An 18,864-nucleotide genomic window follows, 5' to 3' on the forward strand; every position below is an offset into this window, starting at 1 on the left:
GAGGGGGGGCTCTTCGCAGCTCTTTTCAGTGACCCATCAAAACGTCTGCTGCTAAGCAAATGTGAAAAGTCATTTTCTACCTGCGCTCTCTTGTTGTTTCCAGCCTCCTCTTCCCGCCCTCCACCTCAGCTCCTCTTTGCTGGATTTCCACCTTCTCCTCCCGTCTCATCTCATAGTGTTTTCCTTCTCTTTGTTTCAGACTCTGAGACCACAGAGGATGAGACCACAGAACCTCAGATGGAAACCAAAGAAGGGCCCGGGAGGCACCATGATAAGGCTGGCCGGAAAGGACCTTCAGGTATTTTATTTAAACTCCTTTTTTTCCCTTTTTTTTTAAGCTTATGTAAGTTTGTGGTTTCGAGGCTTCGTTTTTCTTTTTTGAGGTCATATTTTCTAGCTGCAAGCTTGCACTACTTAAAGAAAATATTCTGCAGCTCTTTGTCCAAAATGATATTTAGCCAGATTTACAGCTCCACCACCAACATCTCTGCCAAAAACACACTTGTATAAAATTATGATAGATAGATTTAATGGAGGCTGTTATCATGCCGGCCCAAAACGTGCGCTGGATGAAATCCGATATGGCAGAAGGCATTAATCCCTCATGGTGTGATGCAACAGTGTGACACACTGCCCTAGTTTCAAGCAGGGAACCTGTCTCAGGTCTGGAGCTCTCTGTGTGGCTCCACAGGGGAACGTGCTGTCCGACAAAAATGGGACTATTTCTGCTGGATAAATGAGGCTGAAACAAATGCATGCTATGCCAATTAAAATGTAAATGTACATCGTTAAGTTTAAATAGAGGTACGTTAATGAACAGAGATCAGGTGGAACGGTCCAGTGGGTTGGTGAATGTTATGTTATACTCACCTAAAAATGAGGTGCTGCATGAGATTTCTTTCTTTCACAGTTTGCCGTGCTGGTGTAGAGCTTCAACAGCTCAAATAATCAGTGAATTTACTGGCTGGTTGATCATCTTCCAGCTTCTCCAGTGGGAGGATTTGCTTTGCTTTTCTCTCTAAATTGAGGATTTTTGCAGTTTGGACTACTGGTTGGACAGAAAAAGACACGGGAAGCCATTTCTTGGATAACACAGATTTGGGAAATCGTAAATTATTGATAGTCTAAGACCTACTATTGTTTTTTTTTTTTTTTAAATGAAGGTATCATTCATGGATGGATGGATGGATGGATGGTATCATATCTATCATATCTATTATAATGCCACCCAGAAGTTAGTGGTTTGTGAGCTCTCCCTTCTAGTATTATGGCCATTACTGTTTTGGTCTTTTGGAGGAGAAATGAACACATTTGGACAAGAACCAAAAGCTGCACAAGTGCATCACACAGATACAGATACATGGTATTTAGATTTCAGATAGTACACAAACACACTAAGACTACTGCACAGACTTCTTAGAGGAGCTGTTAGTGGACGTAACTTTACAGCAAGTCAAAGCACAACTTTAAACTTTGATAAAATTTAAATGGTGGAGTTATCCAAAGATGTGTGGCCGTCATAGAAGGGGAAATTAGTCGTAAAAAATGAAGCTGGGCATTTTAACATGGGCGATTGACCTGCAGGGGGAGCCAGCCTCAAGTGGCTTTTTGAGTAGCTGTGCACTGCGCAAAAGATTTGAGGCAACCTACACTGATGGTACTTTCCTGTGCTCATAATTCCATCGACTTTAACGAAACCCCCTATAATGACAGAGCGTCCACCGTGCTTTACACATGGCTGCAGACACCTACGCATTCAACAATTTGGACCAAAAAATTTCAAATTTCGATTTGTCACTCCTGTTGCCAATGTACACTCTGGTTCTTCCCTTGAGCTAGGTATCATTTTGTGCTTTAATAATTCATGGGTCAAGTATGCCCACAAACAAAAAGCATTAATCTGAAAATGGTCAGGTACAAGGACTGGACTGAAAATGAGTGAAAAAGCAGACTAAAACTTTGAAAGACCTTCAGAAAGCCTGGAGAACTATTGCTCGAAAGGAAGCAAAATATAAAGAAACGAGTTGTGGCTCAAGACTCAGCACAGTAATCCATATTGGCTTCATTCTTCAGCCACAGAAGTGTCTTTTCATCATCTTTAATTCAAACTCTCAGGATCTCAATAATTCGATTTTAATATAATTTTGACTTTAACAGAGGTCTCCGTTCCCAAGCTCTGTATCTCACAGTCGTGGGTTTGGGATTCTTTTTGGATTTCAGAAGAATGTTATTTAGTCCAAGAGCTTCTCAGTTTTGTTATTCATACTTTCTATGCTTGTCTCCTGTGTAAAGTCAACCTTTTCTCCATGTTTGTTTACATTTTGTCTTCGTGTCAGATTTGAATGTTTGACTCTTGGTGTGTCAGCGTTCACTAGTTCCTGTTTTATTTTGATAGTTTCTTATTTTGTGTGCTTTGTATTGAGTTTTACTTTCCCGCTCTCATTATTCTGGATTTGTTGGTATTTCCTTGTGTATTTTTCTTTATCCGAGTCTCGTCTTATCCATGTCCTTTCTTAATGCTGTGTGCTCCCTTATTCTGTGTTTTCCCTTTGACTCAAGCCCGTCCTTGTTTTTGTTTTTTTAAGAAAAGGCTTCAGCAATAAAGCTGCTCTTTAATTTTGAGTCCTGTCTCCCAAGTCCTACATTCTAGGTCAAATGTTAAACTCCTCAAAGCCCCCAGCATTTGATTTCCTCCTTTCTGTAATAACAGCCCAAATTAAAGCTACTGTAAAGAAAATCCTTCTTCCATCCAAGATTTTACAGTTTGGAAATCGCGCTTATTCAACTAAAGCAATGAACTAAGTTATATATTTCATCCCTGCTCAAGATTTTTTTTTTTGTTGCTAAAATAAAATTGCATATTGACTAATGGGTACTGTGTGAGGCAGTTTACTTGATCTAAAGCAAATCCGATTAAGCCTAAAGAGCATTAAATTTGATACAGGAGAAAAAAGAAATGCAAATCCTCTGGATCTTAATGCAAATGTCTAAAATTTAAAGGGGGGGGGAAGCATTTTGTCTAGCGGCAAGGTTACGCTTGAACCTGTTAGTGTTGCATTGATGAGAACAATTCCTGAAAGAGTCTTTACTAATTTGCTAAAGTGGTGCTGGTGCATTGGAGTCGTAGAACCTTTACGTCCTCGCCATCCACTCCTAACCAAGCAACATGATGTCTGAATATAGACCTGAAATATTGACACCCTTCTCCTCTACCACAAAGAAATGTTACAGTATATTCTTTCCTCGCTCATACTCGGTGTTTGCACTTTCTAAGCTTTTGTGTTGGTGGGCTGACTACGCCCTCATCACGTCCCTCCAGAGACAAGCCACAGAAAAATAGAAAGAGAATATCAAATGAGGGAGGGATGAGGTGATACATCATTTGTTTTCTTCATGGAACAGAGTGGTTGCCTCTGCTGAATACTAAATAATGACTACAATACCTTGTAATACACAAACAAGATACATTTTCTCCTCAGGCAATGTATTCCAGAAAATATTTCCGGCCCTAAAGCCAGACACGGATGAGATACGTTTCAAAGCACGGTGTGTTCAAATAAAAATGAAAGCTGCTGCCCGGCCTCGGAGAGAAGTGAAAACAGAATTTTGAAGCTGTATATATCAAGACCTAAAAGTGTGGCTGCTCTGAGAAGATTTCTCATTTTGTTCCGTCTGTTTTTTTGTTTTATGAGAAACTGATATTGCACAGCTACTGATGGTGACGCTGAGTCAGTATCATTCAATCAGTCAAGTGCTAAGATGTTTTTTTTTATCCCCGACCGTATCGTTGCTTCAAGGTTTCCTTCGTTAACAGAAGATGCTGACCGCTCTTTTTTTATGCTGCTAAAGCATTCTTGTCTCCATTGCTCATCGCTGGGCGAAGGATCACTTTAAGTGGTACACGTTTCAAACGTGGCCCCTTCACTTTCCGTTTCATTTCCTGTTTTCAAGCAATCAATAGGCTGTTTATCCATCATGCTTAACAACGCTGTCTTCATTAGACGTCATTTCCCCCCCACCACGGGTTTTTTGCTGGCTTCTTACTGCATTAACTTCCAGTTAAGACATTAAAAAATATTTTAGATATAGGAATGCTTTATTAGAGAGTAAAGCAAAATCAGAGTCTTGGTGATACATAATTTCTTATTAGATTTATGCTAAAATATTTTTAAGAGGAGCGCGGTATTAGGAAATTACCATGCTTCCATTAAAATGGTTTAATTCACACAGCCCATCCATCAACTGTCTCTTCAATCTGATGAAGTTTGACTTGCAGAAACTTCTGTAACTTCTATAACACCAAAACCAAAAAAAATAAGTATATACCTGTGTATATACCATACAATAAAAACAGTCATGCAATATGCAATATGATATGACATGATATGATTATCCAATGATGGATGGTATGATATAAAATGCCAAAAAAGTGGTACAATGTGAAATGATACAATACAACACGAAATAAAGAGATCCAGACAATACAATTTTAGTACAATATGACATTTTATGTTATGATATGATACAATAGACACAATATAAAAAGATACGTGTCATACAATAGACACAGTACAATATAATATAATACAATGTGATATCCAGCCTATTCATTTATGTCCACTGTAATGAACATTTGTTTTTGCTCTCTATTATCATCACATCACATTTATATCAAGTCTTGATGTGCTCAACAGAGGAAATCGTGGCCTTTCCAATGATATCTCATGTGTTTGGCCTCTTTTCGCTCTGAAGAGGAAGAAATATCAAATACTTTCTTCATCCCATATTTGGGAAATGCCTTTAGCGTACTAACTATACTTACTTACTGCAAACAAATGGCTGCTTATTTAGCCATGCCTGTATATAATATTCTGCTATGCAAGAAAGCTATATTGTTATTGTTAAAAACAAGTAACCACACTCTCACCAATGAATTAGAAGGCTCACAGCTCAAGATCATTTTCAACACAGACACAGTTTAGTCTCTTTATTGATCGCCCACAACAACCAATATATTGTTGTTGTTGTTTTTAAAATGCTAAAAGTCAGATATAAAATTATACAATTTTAATTTTTAAATTCAAACAGTCTCTCTCCCTTTCTCTCTTTCTCTATACAGGTGAGGGAGGAAGGGTGATGGACTACAATCCCGATGCTTCAGATCGCAGGGCCACCCTCCCCGGCACCTATGACCCTGTAGTGGAGCGAGAGCTCCGCACTCTGGGTTCCCGACCTCCAGGGCCCCATTTGGATCCCACAAACCCAGCAAGGCAAGGCCTCGGTGGGGGTCCTTCTGAGGGGGCCCCCCCTGTCCGTCACCTGGGTGTGGAACCACTCATCCGAGCGTCTCACGCTAACCTTGCCCGGCCCATTCAGGGGTCAGAGGAAAGTGTTTCCGTAGGCAGCGACTACTATGGGAGCATGTTCAGCCTGTACAGAGGGAGAACATTTTCTATGCCATTATAGCACATGGCTTTTTAATTCCCAGGATTTCCCCCAAAAAGCAAAAAGACTGCCCAGAAACCCAAATTGCAATGAAAACTGACTCATACGGCAAGACATTATATCCTCCATAGACCCAACTCGCAAAAACTTTATTCCATTTGCTATACAATTTGTTATTCATTTTTTACTCTTCTTTATATATTCCCATTTTTCCATATAGTGTACTTTTTTATTTTGATGTCACACTTTCCTTCGACTCTGCGTGCCATCAGTGTGGATTGATTTGAATCTAACAATGATTACAAGCCAACAAAATAACAATGTTAATATTAATATTTCATATAGCCATTAGAAAGGATGCACTTGTACAATCTTCTAATATAATATATTATTCAGCACTTCTGAAAACTGTGATTTTTACCCACTGCATGTTTTTTACAGCCGCCCCTCACTTTTGGATTAACACCATATGTTTATAGGTTTGCAGTGGCATGCATGGGTTGCTTTGATCCGAGCTGATATTAGCATGAGTGTTCTCACTGAGTAATTATCATGTGATTCACAGGTTATTTTTAGGCATGGTGTTATTGTGTTAGAAGTTTAAGCAGGGGTGCTTTTTTTGATTTTTGTAGGAGTTTATGTTCTTATTTTGTAATATTGTTGGTGCAACATGCCAACAACAGCGGTTATTGCAGTTTTAGGGTTAAGGTCTTAAGAAGTCTCAATCTCAAAATTTCATTACATTTGTTTCTCTGCCATTTGATTTCACACTGTCTGATGTGTTGCTCATTACCTGATACAACACAGAAAGCACATGCGAAAACACAAAGAACTCAAACATGATGAGACAAAATGACACAAACGGACATTTATCTGCATCTTATTACTCCTCCAAAGCCTTCGCCACTGCACCAGAGCTCTAACTTCACCCCTCCATTATTTCCCCTCAATCCTTACCCCTCTAGGCTTCAAACTGCTGATGAATCACAGGGCCTGTCCTCCTATGTCCCCCTGTCTTCCCCCCAGCCACCTCTTACCACGCACAAAAACAGCATCAGCACACAAAAACAACACTCGGGCAAAGTCAAACCTTCAGGTCCTCAAACTTCTAATACGGGCCAGTCATCTGGCACCAACAGTGCAGTTATGACGCCCAAACTGGCTCGTGCAGGACCCAAGATCTTTGACAAGGTCCTTGCCTTTGAGGAGCGAAGGGTGGATCTGCCACGAGGGGCAGCTTCCTTTGAATCAGATGAGAGTGGAAAGAAGACAGGAGGCCCGAGCAAAGATGAGAGTCGAATACTGCAGGGTGCAGCCCAGAAGAGAGCGGTATTCAAGCAGAGGGCCTCTTCATTAGAGGACAAGACAAACTACTCCCAGAGGATCCAGAATTACCAGAGCAAGTTCACAGAAGAGCTCCAGCGGATCAAGAAGCTTGTGGGGAAACCAAGCTTGAAGAAGGCATATTCAACTGAGCAGCTGTCACAGAAAGACAGGCTGCACATGGGGAAACTAGAACCCATTCCTGCCCAAGTAGTTAAAAAGTTAGAGGCGAGGGAGCGAGCCCTAGAGGAAGGAAAAGTTGGGGAGAGGGAGGGGGGCAGCATATGGAAGAATTCTCAGCAGGCCCAAGGCAAAGACCCGGGGAATCAGAGCAGCAGCTCCGAAAAGGAAAAGATGACACAGTCAGATTTGCACGGGAAACCAGTAGATAGCGCAAGGAAAATCTCTGTTACCACGGCAACGCCACCAGTTCACCAGTTACCAGGACAACCGTTGCCAATAGCTACAAAGACGAGCCTAATCAGGTTTGAAGAAGATTATCTTTACTTGTGAAATTTTCTCTTAAAAAAAGATTCCAATATGATCATATTTGTATATTTTTCTTTGAGGGATTTGAAATTTCTTTTAAAAAACAACAACAAAGCACTTAATGGAAATTAAGAGTTTTAGACATGTAATATTTTTTCCCTCACTTGTTATATTACATAACAGCTTTCTCATCTTTTGCATGCAGGGAAACCCTACAAAGCTCTCTGGCAGCTGACAAAGACACACTTGTTAACACATCCCACAAATCTTCATCCTCCTCCAGAGTTGATTCAAAGAGAGACACCAACATGGACAAGGCGGACCACCGATCACCAGGCCCAACAGGGAAGAGAGCATCCCCAGTAACTGTAAGGGAACCAGGACCCCAGTTCCCACCCAAGCCTCCTCGGCTCACCCCATCACCCAATCCTTCCATCAGCCCGCTCCTAAAACGAAGGAAGGCGGAGGTGGGGCGGACATCTCCGGCCATGAAAGTGAACATCCCCACCATCCTGGTGGAGGATGAACCCATGGAGACAGAAAGTGTTCCACACAGGAGCAACGAGGGAAGGAAGAGGGAGGGCAGAGTACACAAGAGCAAAAAAGGCCGTTCTGCTCAACGGAAGTCTGCAGACGAAGGTAGGTGATGCTTTACGAGTGTTCTAGATAAACGTGTTTGTAAAAAATCCAAGCAGCATCCATCGCAGATGAGAGTCTGGAACTGGATGAACACTTTAATCATTTTGGGAGCCATTAGGTTCCTGCCTGTGGCTTGAGTGACCCAACTGTTGTCCAGTTCGTTTCTTTACACAAATAACAAAACAAATACAACCACCTTTTGTTGTCCCTTTAGAAGTCTTTGAGGCTTTATCCATGGATTTCTGCTCAACTACCAAGTCTACCAAGTTGCCAGGCTTACAGTACTATTTTCATAAATGTTCCCATTTGGCAGGTCAAATAAAATAAAATATCTAGACAAAGTGGTAGAAGGGAACATAATGACAACCATAACCCTAACAAAAGAGCACTAGGAAGCTGGTGGATCTTAAGAGATTAAATAACTCCCTTAGCCCTAAGCTAAAAAGTTTTGCTATCATATCTGATTAAAGGTTTTTGTTCTGTTTCACCTTTGACCACCACTGAGTGAGATTATTAAAAAACAAACAAACAATTTAAACTGTAAAAAGATCAGGACCTACACACACAACACTACCCCTATGAAAAATGATAAGTTTAACTACCAGGGGTCAGAGAACTAGACTTTTTAGGGTTGTGACTTCACTCTTAAAGAACGTAAAGTAATATTGGGTGTTTGTTTGCTTCCCATTTTAACAACTTTTTCTTTTTCGTGCCTCATTTGTGGCTTTAAGATCTGAAACACAAAAAGAACTTATTGGAGATTTATTACCTTTGCTAGGCTGTAAGTCCCCGAATAAGAAAAACATGCACATAGAAATAAAAAATACAGATTACAAACTAAAAAGGAATGATCAAAAAGGTTGAACTTATATATATATATATATATATATATATATATATATTATATTATGTTGTCCACCATGGAAAATTAATCAGAGCCAGAATTGCTGCCGGGCCCAGACTCACTAATGAAACTCTTTTCATCATGGGGATCCGTAAAAGGAAACTAGCCCAATGCCTTAATTTGGAGTCTGACCCATTTTTCTAAAGCAGGTAATAGAGCACCGGCAGCTGCACAGAAAACACTCTGACCGTCCCTCTAATTCACAGGCGGTTCTTCCGATGACTCTTACCTGTCTGCTGATGATGAGCCAGCTGAGGCCCCGAGGTTTGAGAAGCCTCTTGAGGACACCACCGCACCCAGCGCCTCTGAGGTCACACTGCAATGCATCATCACTGGCAGCCCAACCCCTACTGGTACAGCTGAAGACAAGTCACCATTTTAACATCCCCATTTTCTATAATTTTCTTTTTTGAATTCAGTAAGGAGACTGTTTTCTGTTAAGTGCCGTATAAAGCGATTTCTTGCACACATAGTCTTATGAAATCTGGTCAATTTTAAGTGAAACTCTCATAAACCAAATCAATGAGCCTTATCCTTTCACATGTTTGCAATCTGACTTCTTCCATATCAGTTTTTCAGTGTTTGTGTTTTCTCTCTCTTGTTTTGCAGTTAGACATGGTGACACATTTTACCAGCACAAATTTTAAATGAGGAGAGCGACACCGGGGGGAACATAAAAACGATGCTGTTCTCAAACATGTTGACTCACACTTTAATCCGCTGCCAGCCCTCCTCCGCCTGACATTCTGTCTTAATGACTACAAAGGCCCGCTGGAGCTCAGCATCCCGACCGGGGCTCCTCGCAGCGATAGTTGCCATGGCAACCCATTAATTCTTGAAGGCACCGAGCTCCCCCTCGGCATGAATTCAAAACGCAGACCTGCCCCCGTCACACAAAGGTCTCCTGAGCCTCAAAGGCAGCCGTGGCATTCAAAATCAGGCAAAAAAAGAAAAATATAAGCGCCTGCAGTGGACGGGTGTTTAATAAGCGCCTGCAGTGGATGGGTGTTTATACTACGCTGTGCATGAGAGAAGCTCCCAGCAGTGCTGGTTCGGCCTCATGCAAATGCAACTTTCCCCTCTTCACAGTTTTGTCAACAAATGCGAGCGCTCACCCTGGTGCTTTTCCGACAGCAGCACGCGGGCCTCTGTTGCCATATTAGGCCAGCGGAGTCTAACTTTGCAGGAGTATTTTTAGAAGGCCTCTTGTTCTCTCGGGTAATTGCCGTCTGCTTTATGTCCCCGCTCGAGATTACAGCTGTAATCGTGGAGTTTTTCATCACTTCAGATTTCACGCTACAGGGCTTGGGGATGGAGCTGCCAGAAAGTGGCGGGAGATTATGTGAGTCATTTTAGCCGAGAAGTGTGTAGATTGTTGCCACGACAAGCCAAAATAGTGGGCGAGATTGATTTACTGGCTTCAAAGAAATATGCGAGAACATAACACAGGCCTATTGTCATTTTTGCATTAAAAAAAAATCAAAGAAGTTGAAGAACCACAGCTTTGTGACTCAGTGGAGTCTTTAAACCTAAGCTTTAATAAACTTTTAAAATATTCAGCTTTTTCATCAGCCCGGGATGTCAGGAGTGTAAGAGAATAAAGGCGTAACAGTGATGGGAAGCAGAAGGACAGGGTGGAGGAAAGTTGGTCGGCTCACACTGTTCGGGAGTTGTGTAAGAGTTGGCAGGTTTACATAAATACTCTGGGGAGTTATCCCCTGGTGCACAGACGCCGCTCAGAGATGTGACTCTAGGTAGGTTATTTTGTTGTTTTTATGCCCCCCTCCTTTTTTTAATGCTATAAGCGCAACAGAATATCCACCTACATCGCTTAATAATTTGGCATAAACAGTGTTTTTTTATCGTGTTTCATTACTATTAGTCAGCTTTTCCATATATGGCTTTCGGTGCATTTCTTTCCATCTGTATATGCGACCAAGCCTGCCTTTCACTTGCAGATGATGACCCACTTTCCCTTTATTTTGCACAGTTGAATGTCATGCAAAATACCTATCAGTCCACTGTTCTGCCATCTGAAAGGGGGGACATGCCTTTATTCTACTTGGGTAATTGATTTTATTCATTTTCACTCGCAACGTTATCTAGTTGTGCCAGATATGTGAGGTCTTAGGCTTTGCAAAGATTGTGAAACGCTGACACGAAAACGAAGGCAACAAAAGAAGAAGGAGAGACAGAAAGAGAGAGGCAGCTCTTTATATTTCTTCCCGCAGCTGTGAGTTGAGTCTGACTGTAGTCCAGACTGCCAAGGGTCCAGACACAGTGTCTGATCTAGAACTCGTGGGAATGAGTGAATGATTGGGTCAGGGATTAAGGGATTAATTCGTTATCTGTTCGCTTATGGTCACTTCAGATGGTCCCTGTGCTCAGTGTGTGGAGGTGCACGTGGCCCACTTGTGTCTAACCCACTGCTTTGTGTTGCCAAGTGCTCATTTTGGCAAAGATCAACACCAGCAAAGCAAAAAAAAGACCGTAAACAAAATGAGCTACGCCAGTGCCATGTTAACCATATTTCAAAAGGCTTTGCACTCAATTACTTAAATTAAGACGTGTGTAAATCAGAATCGACTTTTTTGTGAACTCAAATAAAAATGAATTAGACACGGCGGTAGTATGCTTGTAATTCTATTATATTTGTGTCCGATATCTTGTTCTTCCAGAGCCGACCCACACGCAATGTGGGAAATCTGCTGTATCTCTGGAAATCAGCAGTCCAATCCAGTCAGATGAGGAGTACCTGAGTCCTCAGGAGGAGGTGATGGAGGTCGGAGGCTCACTTCCTCACCATTTAAAAGAGCCTCCCTCATTTCAGGTAAAAGTATAAAAGCTCCTTATGATTTTTTCTTTAAATAACAAGCGCAGCGTCATAGTCGATGTCTCTGATATCCCCATTTCGTTGTCTTTCCCGAATCATCATAATTAATGTTGGTCCAGGTTCAACACTGCAAGTGACCAATCACATTGTTGTGATGTATTGCCAAAAGTATTCGCTTGCATATGAATTTGAATGACATCCTGTTCTTAATCCTTAGGGTTTATTTTGATAATTTGATCAACTCTTTGCAGCTCTAACAGCTTCAATTCTTCTGGGAAGGTTTTCCACAACCTTTAGGAGTGTTTATGGGAATTCTCCCAGAAGCACATTTGTGAGGTCAGACACTGATGTTGGACCAGAAGGCCTGGCTCGCAGTCTCCACTTTAATTAATCTCAAAGGTGTTCTATCAGGTTGATGTCAGGACTCTGTGAAGGCCAGTCAAGTTCTTCTACACCAAACTCGCTTATTGGTGTCTTTATGGACCTTGCTTTGTGCAGGAAGGAAGGATCCAGCTGCAAACTGTTCCCACAAAGTTAGGAGGATAAAATTGTCACTAATGTCTTGTTATGTTGAACCATTAAGAGTTCCTTTCACAGGAACTAACCCTGCTGGCCCAACTCCTGAAAAACAATCCCGAACCCTAATCCCGCCTCCAACAAACTTTTCACTTGGCACAGTGCCATCAGACAAGTACTGTTCCTCTGGCAACCCCCAAATCCAGAGTCATCCATTGGATTTTACTGCATTTAACTAAAAAAAAAAAACAGAAAGAAAAAGAAGAAACAATTGTCTGTTGTCATTACAGGGAGTGCAGAATTATTAGGCAAGTTGTATTTTTGAGGAATAATTTTATTATTGAACAACAACCATGTTCTCAATGAACCCAAAAAACTCATTAATATCAAAGCTGAATGTTTTTGGAAGTAGTTTTTAGTTTGTTTTTAGTTTTAGCTATTTTAGGGGGATATCTGTGTGTGCAGGTGACTATTACTGTGCATAATTATTAGGCAACTTAACAAAAAACAAATATATACCCATTTCAATTATTTATTTTTACCAGTGAAACCAATATAACATCTCCACATTCACAAATATACATTTCTGACATTCAAAAACAAAACAAAAACAAATCAGCGACCAATATAGCCACCTTTCTTTGCAAGGACACTCAAAAGCCTGCCATCCATGGATTCTGTCAGTGTTTTGATCCGTTCACCATCAACATTGCGTGCAGCAGCAACCACAGCCTCCCAGACACTGTTCAGAGAGGTGTACTGTTTTCCCTCCTTGTAAATCTCACATTTGATGATGGACCACAGATTCTCAATGGGGTTCAGATCAGGTGAACAAGGAGGCCATGTCATTAGTTTTTCTTCTTTTATACCCTTTCTTGCCAGCCACGCTGTGGAGTACTTGGACGCGTGTGATGGAGCATTGTCCTGCATGAAAATCATGTTTTTCTTGAAGGATGCAGACTTCTTCCTGTACCACTGCTTGAAGAAGGTGTCTTCCAGAAACTGGCAGTAGGACTGGGAGTTGAGCTTGACTCCATCCTCAACCCGAAAAGGCCCCACAAGCTCATCTTTGATGATACCAGCCCAAACAAGTACTCCACCTCCACCTTGCTGGCGTCTGAGTCGGACTGGAGCTCTCTGCCCTTTACCAATCCAGCCACGGGCCCATCCATCTGGCCCATCAAGACTCACTCTCATTTCATCAGTCCATAAAACCTTAGAAAAACCAGTCTTGAGATATTTGCCTTTGGCATTGATTAGAGGGGTTGACTCAATTTGTTTTAACATGTTTCAATTTATTTTAGTTTTTTAGTTATTTATTTTATCTTATCTCATTTTAATTTTCTTTACTTATGCTATTAGCATGTACAGCACTTTGTGAACTCTGGCTTTATGTTAAAGTGCTTTATAAATAAAGGTGGTATGGTATTTCTTGGCCCAGTCTTGACGTTTCAGCTTGTGTGTCTTGTTCAGTGGTGGTCGTCTTTCAGCCTTTCTTACCTTGGCCATGTCTCTGAGTATTGCACACCTTGTGCTTTTGGGCACTCCAGTGATGTTGCAGCTCTGAAATATGGCCAAACTGGTGGCAAGTGGCATCTTGGCAGCTGCACGCTTGACTTTTCTCAGTTCATGGGCAGTTATTTGGCGCCTTGGTTTTTGCAATTTTGCAATTTTGAGACTGCTGCATCCCTCTACAAGATATCTCACTATTTTTGACTTTTCTGAGCCTGTCAAGTCCTTCTTTGACCCATTTTGCCAAAGGAAAGGACGTTGCCTAATAATTATGCACACCTGATATAGGGTGTTGATGTCATTAGACCACACTCCTTCTCATTACAGAGATGCACATCACCTAATATGCTTAATTGGTAGTAGGCTTTTGAGCCTATACAGCTTGGAGTAAGACAACATGCATGAAGAGGATGATTTGGACAAAATACTCATTTGTCTAATAATTCTGCACTCCTTGTAATGGCAACTCTCTTCCGTGTCAGGTGTTGCTGCACACTCTGTCTTGTTTTCCAGGTACGCAGGTATTGGGGCCACAGGCAGGTCCCAAAACAATCGGACAAAAATATGAGTTACTGCACATGGAAATATGAATCTTCTTTTGATTGTTCTCCGATCTTAAGATCACACTGTGCTGCAATATTCATTTTCCTAGTAGCAAAATGGCAATCTCCATGGACATATCCTTTGCATTTCATACCATGACTCCACTTGCTTCATCGCAGCATTACTTGATAGCTGCAGTCATTCTGGGCACGGTCGTAATGTGATTTTACTTCCAATCTGATAAAACTGGAGCAAAGCTTAGAGATTAACCTTAAAAGCTTTTATAGGTAATCATGTTTACATTCTTTAATAGGTGGCACCATGTGACCAGGCGGTAACCGAGGGTCAAGATGTTGTCATGTCAGTGAAAGCCAGAGGCCAGCCCAAACCCATGGTTTACTGGTAAGACATCTTTTTTTCCCCCTCAAGGTTTTATTGCAGCTAGACATCTCAGGAGAAACCTGAAGCTTTTATCACAATCAAGGTCACTAACTGTCTCACACAAACACCCCTCCATTACGCGCCTGAGCATAAATGATTCTGACAGCCGCTTTATACTGACCCAGGCTGAAGGACAGAGTCTCGGTGAAGACAGCAGGGCACTTCACTGTGCGAGAGATGGAAGATGGCACCAGTGAAATGAGGATCGGCTCGGCTCAGAGGTCAGATGCAGGGCTGTATGCTTGCAGGATCATCAATGAGTATGGAAGCAAACAGGCAGAGTGCAGACTGGAGGTCAGAGGTAGGTGATGAGAAACTGAACTGAATGTTTAGTCATACCATATCTTGTCGTTCTTCCTTATATATGCTCTATTTGTGCTGTTTTCTTTTTCTTTTAATCAACCGCTGCAGCACAAACGGCGTTGACGATCACCAGGGAGGTAAAAGACGCAGCAGTGAGGGCTGGAGAATCAGCCGTGTTTGAGTGTCACATCACGGGACCTCCAGATGTGGACGTGGACTGGTTGTCCAGGGGGAAGCTGATCCAGCCTGCACTGCTCAACTGTAAGATGCACTTTGACGGAAAGAGGTAGGTCCACCTCATGTTGCTGTCACTGCAGCACATTTTATTATCTGACAGATTTTTGGTGTCATAAAAACAAAATTCATTCATTTATTTTTCTTTATGCTATAGGTGCCGTCTCATGCTAAATTCAGTACATGAAGACGACAGTGGGACATATACTTGCAAGCTGAGCACTGCCAAAGGTGAATCATAAGCAGTGCTGTCCCTGTTGCTGAACAGAAGATGAGGTGTGATCATAAATTTTCAGTCTAACTAAAAACCTGTGCAAATTTCCCCTTCAAAGCCATCTTCTGGTGCTGCTGCTCTTTTTAAATCATCTGTACAAATCTGGGATTTTAACCTCAATGATTGTTTCCCCCAGATAGTTTTAGACAGGCACAGTACAGAGTTTTTCTGTCACACTGGCCTCGTTTCGCAAATGTGGCTTGTGCCTTCTTCCTCTTCCCTAAAACGATATAATTCAGGGGTGTCAAACATAAAGCCCCAGGACTGCAACTGGGCCTACAAAGACTCATGGGACATCTTACATCTTAGCTTACATTTTGGAATTTTAACTGTATTTTCATAAATTTTACTTTTTTTCTCCTGATAAAGACCTCCCCAAGCCCACATAATGCAGGAATAAAGTAAAAGATAAATCATCACATCATAGATCATCACCCACTACAGAATTTTTCAACAATTTATGCACAGGGATTTTAAATAGGAGTGCCTATGGTTTCAATTTGAAAATCCAAGATCCTGAATATTCTCGAGTTACTGCATTCACAAGATTTTCAGAAAACTCTCAAGTTCAAAGCTCAGAAAACTCTGAACCGCTGGTAGGAATTTGAAAATTCTAGGTGACTTCCTTCCTGAGTTATCTCATTTACAAACTTAGGTGTCCATGCAGCCCGTCTGCTTCTCCGACTGGCCAACGGGGTGATGATAATATGTAAGCCATCAGCCTTTTGCGGTTGAGGGGTAAAGACTGAGACATACTGTTGACATTGCACTTATACTTCTTGTACTAAGATATTTCAGAGATTAAATATATTTACAGTGACAGAAAGGAAAGATGTGTGTGGCCCATAATCTGTGACCTGATCTAACTGGTTGGCTCCTTTTCTTCCCAAGGAGTCTAACCTGAAGGTGGAAACATGGCAAATTTAAATCACATAAGGTTTTTTTTTTATGATCACACCTTATATTTATGCTGGGTTTTCCATTTCGTGTTTTTGTCTCCACCAGAGAGGTTTTGGTTGGTTGTTCTCCAACTTCTTTAGATGTGATTGAACATATTTCAGTGATACACTTACTAACAGGGCGCATGTGCATCTACAGAGGAGCTGACCTCGAGTGCAAAACTGATCGTCACGCCATCCAAGGAGCCTCTGTTCACACGAAAGTTGGACATCCTGGAGGTCATCGAAGGACGCACGGCACGGTTTGACTGTAAGGTGAGCGGATCGCCTGCTCCGAGAGTCACATGGATGCATTTTGGTAAGAATCTCAAAGCGGCGGTGCGGTGTTCCTACATTTTTTAGGCTTGTCCAAAGAAATGGCTTTTTAATTTGTCTTTTATAATGTTCTTTCAGAGTCACGAGTGGAGGAGAGTGATAACATTCGCATCCTTCAAGAGGGGGGTCGTCACTCGCTTGTCATCACCCACGTTGGCAGTGACACAGAAGGATTTTACACAGCAGTTGCTCAAAACATTCACGGAAAGTCTGAATGCACTGCTGAGCTGTACGTGCAAGAACCCCGAGCTGCCGTCTCCTCTCACATGTAAGAGAAGCCGTTTGTTTCTATTTGCATCTCATCCCTAATTGTGTAATTGTTAATTCTTTGAAGGCTTTGAGAAGAAAACAAACTATTTTTAAAAAATCAAATGTTCCACTTTTGCTTTCTAGGGCAAAGAAAAATAGCTCAGATGGAGCGAATGCGTGTGATAAAATCAAGTCGACCTGTTCTTTTCTTCCTCCAGGTCCAAGTTGGAGAAGATGCCGTCCATCCCAGAGGAACCTGAAGTGTTCGACAACGAGGTGGAGAAGAGGACCATGCCGGACTTTGTGCAGCCTCTGGCTGATGTGGAAGTCATTGAAGGGAAGGAGGCGGTGCTGAAATGCAAGGTGGCGGGCCTGCCATACCCAACTATTGCCTGGTATCACAACAGCAGGCGCATTGAGAACAGCGAGGAGCGCAAAATGACTCAGTGTAAGCAGATAAACACACAAAAATAAGTCGTTCAAAGTGGGGGAAAGATGGCGAATAAGAAACCTGTGTGTCTGTTCTCCAGACAGGGATGTCCACAGTCTGATCATTCGGGGCGCTTGTCATGCTCACGGAGGTGTTTACAAGGCTGTCATCTCCAACAAAGTGGGCAAAGCAGCCTGCTATGCTCATCTGTATGTTACAGGTAATCATAGATACACAATGTTTAATGGTATACATTACGGGATACACAATTTCCCTAATATTTTTGTGAAATATATAAATATATATGTATGTTTTTGGAAACAGATATTGTTCCTGATCCTCCTGATGGGCCTCCGGTGATTGAGGCCATTACAGGAAAAACTATAACCCTCAGCTGGAAGACACCAAAGAGACTCGACCCTTCACTTGGTAGGTTCATAACACACCTGCAGGCTGGTGCAACACAGGTGGATGGATATAATGTGTTGGAAAAATCATGTTTAATAAAGAGCTCGAACAAAGAAAGTGCTTAGGTCTCCCACTGACTTATATAAAGCGTAAAGGTTTGGAGATGATCCAATTGAAGCTAAAATTTTGTCCTAATTCGTGTGACTCTAACCTTTGACCTATGACCTTAAGGTACATTTCGAAATCCATATGATTGGAGCAGAACTGGTTCAAAGCCTTGGCTTCTAGAAGCTTTAAAAGATTTTAAAATATAGTCATGCAGTGTGTCATTTTGCACGATTTTATGGCATCACTGTGACGCTGTAGTGTGTCAAATTGGAAAAAATGAAAAGTGTGTTGTACAGCTCTCTCCATGCGTTTTCACGTGAAATAATACTAAGGGGTGACCGTGGCTCAGGGGGTTGGGAAGAGCATCTGTAACCGGAAGGTCGCCAGTTCGATCCCCGGGCTCTCTGTCCTGGTCGTTGTGTCTTTAGGCAAGACACTTTACCCTACTGGTGTTGACCAGAGGGGCCGATGGCGCGATATGGCAGCCTTGCTTCTGTCAGACTGCCCCAGGGCAGCTGTGGCTACAACTGTAGCTTGCCTTCACCAGTGTGTGAATGTGAGAGTGAATGAATAGTGGCATTGTAAAGCGCTTTGGGTGCCTTGAAAAGCGCTCTATAAATCCAATCCATTATTATTACTTGATATGGTTTCCTGAAAAGCTCAGTTTTGACCTTGGGCGCTAACAATCAAGGTCTAGGTCAAATATGTAGCCAGCCTTGGTCCCAGTGTGACCTCAGGCCTAGTATACTGTTGTGAAGTTTGAAGATGATGCATAAAAAACTGTGGGTAATAAATCAGTTTTTACTGATTTTAAAATTGAATTGACCTCAATCTCGACCCAATTTTTCCCAAAATGAAATCAGCTTGAGCTGGTATTGATATCTCCCATCACACACAATTTAAAAACGATGTCTTGAAAACTGTGGATGATAGACTGCT

General features: G+C 41.8%; 1 protein-coding gene across 11 annotated transcripts in view; it reads left to right on the forward strand.

Annotated features, from left to right (window-relative positions):
* The window catches only part of LOC101478469 (striated muscle preferentially expressed protein kinase), a 63,187-nt gene that overhangs the window by 25,832 nt on the left and 18,491 nt on the right, over window positions 1-18,864 (forward strand). For 8 of the 11 annotated variants that reach the window (XM_076880394.1, XM_012924689.5, XM_023154206.3 and 5 more), the window contains 15 exons: window positions 200-298; window positions 5,120-5,270; window positions 6,411-7,253; window positions 7,463-7,896; window positions 9,007-9,153; window positions 11,479-11,630; window positions 14,518-14,606; window positions 14,771-14,946; window positions 15,057-15,234; window positions 15,340-15,413; window positions 16,555-16,713; window positions 16,809-16,998; window positions 17,198-17,427; window positions 17,510-17,629; window positions 17,734-17,838. In XM_076880394.1, coding sequence (XP_076736509.1) covers window positions 200-298; window positions 5,120-5,270; window positions 6,411-7,253; window positions 7,463-7,896; window positions 9,007-9,153; window positions 11,479-11,630; window positions 14,518-14,606; window positions 14,771-14,946; window positions 15,057-15,234; window positions 15,340-15,413; window positions 16,555-16,713; window positions 16,809-16,998; window positions 17,198-17,427; window positions 17,510-17,629; window positions 17,734-17,838 — 3,147 coding nt within the window. Of the gene's footprint in view, window positions 1-199; window positions 299-5,119; window positions 5,271-6,410; window positions 7,254-7,462; window positions 7,897-9,006; window positions 9,154-9,449; window positions 10,555-10,758; window positions 10,867-11,478; window positions 11,631-14,517; window positions 14,607-14,770; window positions 14,947-15,056; window positions 15,235-15,339; window positions 15,414-16,554; window positions 16,714-16,808; window positions 16,999-17,197; window positions 17,428-17,509; window positions 17,630-17,733; window positions 17,839-18,864 lie in introns of those variants that run through there. The other 3 variants (XM_012924690.5, XM_024798782.2, XM_014411550.3) reach the window with 3 other exon arrangements.

Source organism: Maylandia zebra, linkage group LG23 (assembly GCF_041146795.1).
Source record: "Maylandia zebra isolate NMK-2024a linkage group LG23, Mzebra_GT3a, whole genome shotgun sequence".
Taxonomy (NCBI): domain Eukaryota; kingdom Metazoa; phylum Chordata; class Actinopteri; order Cichliformes; family Cichlidae; genus Maylandia; species Maylandia zebra.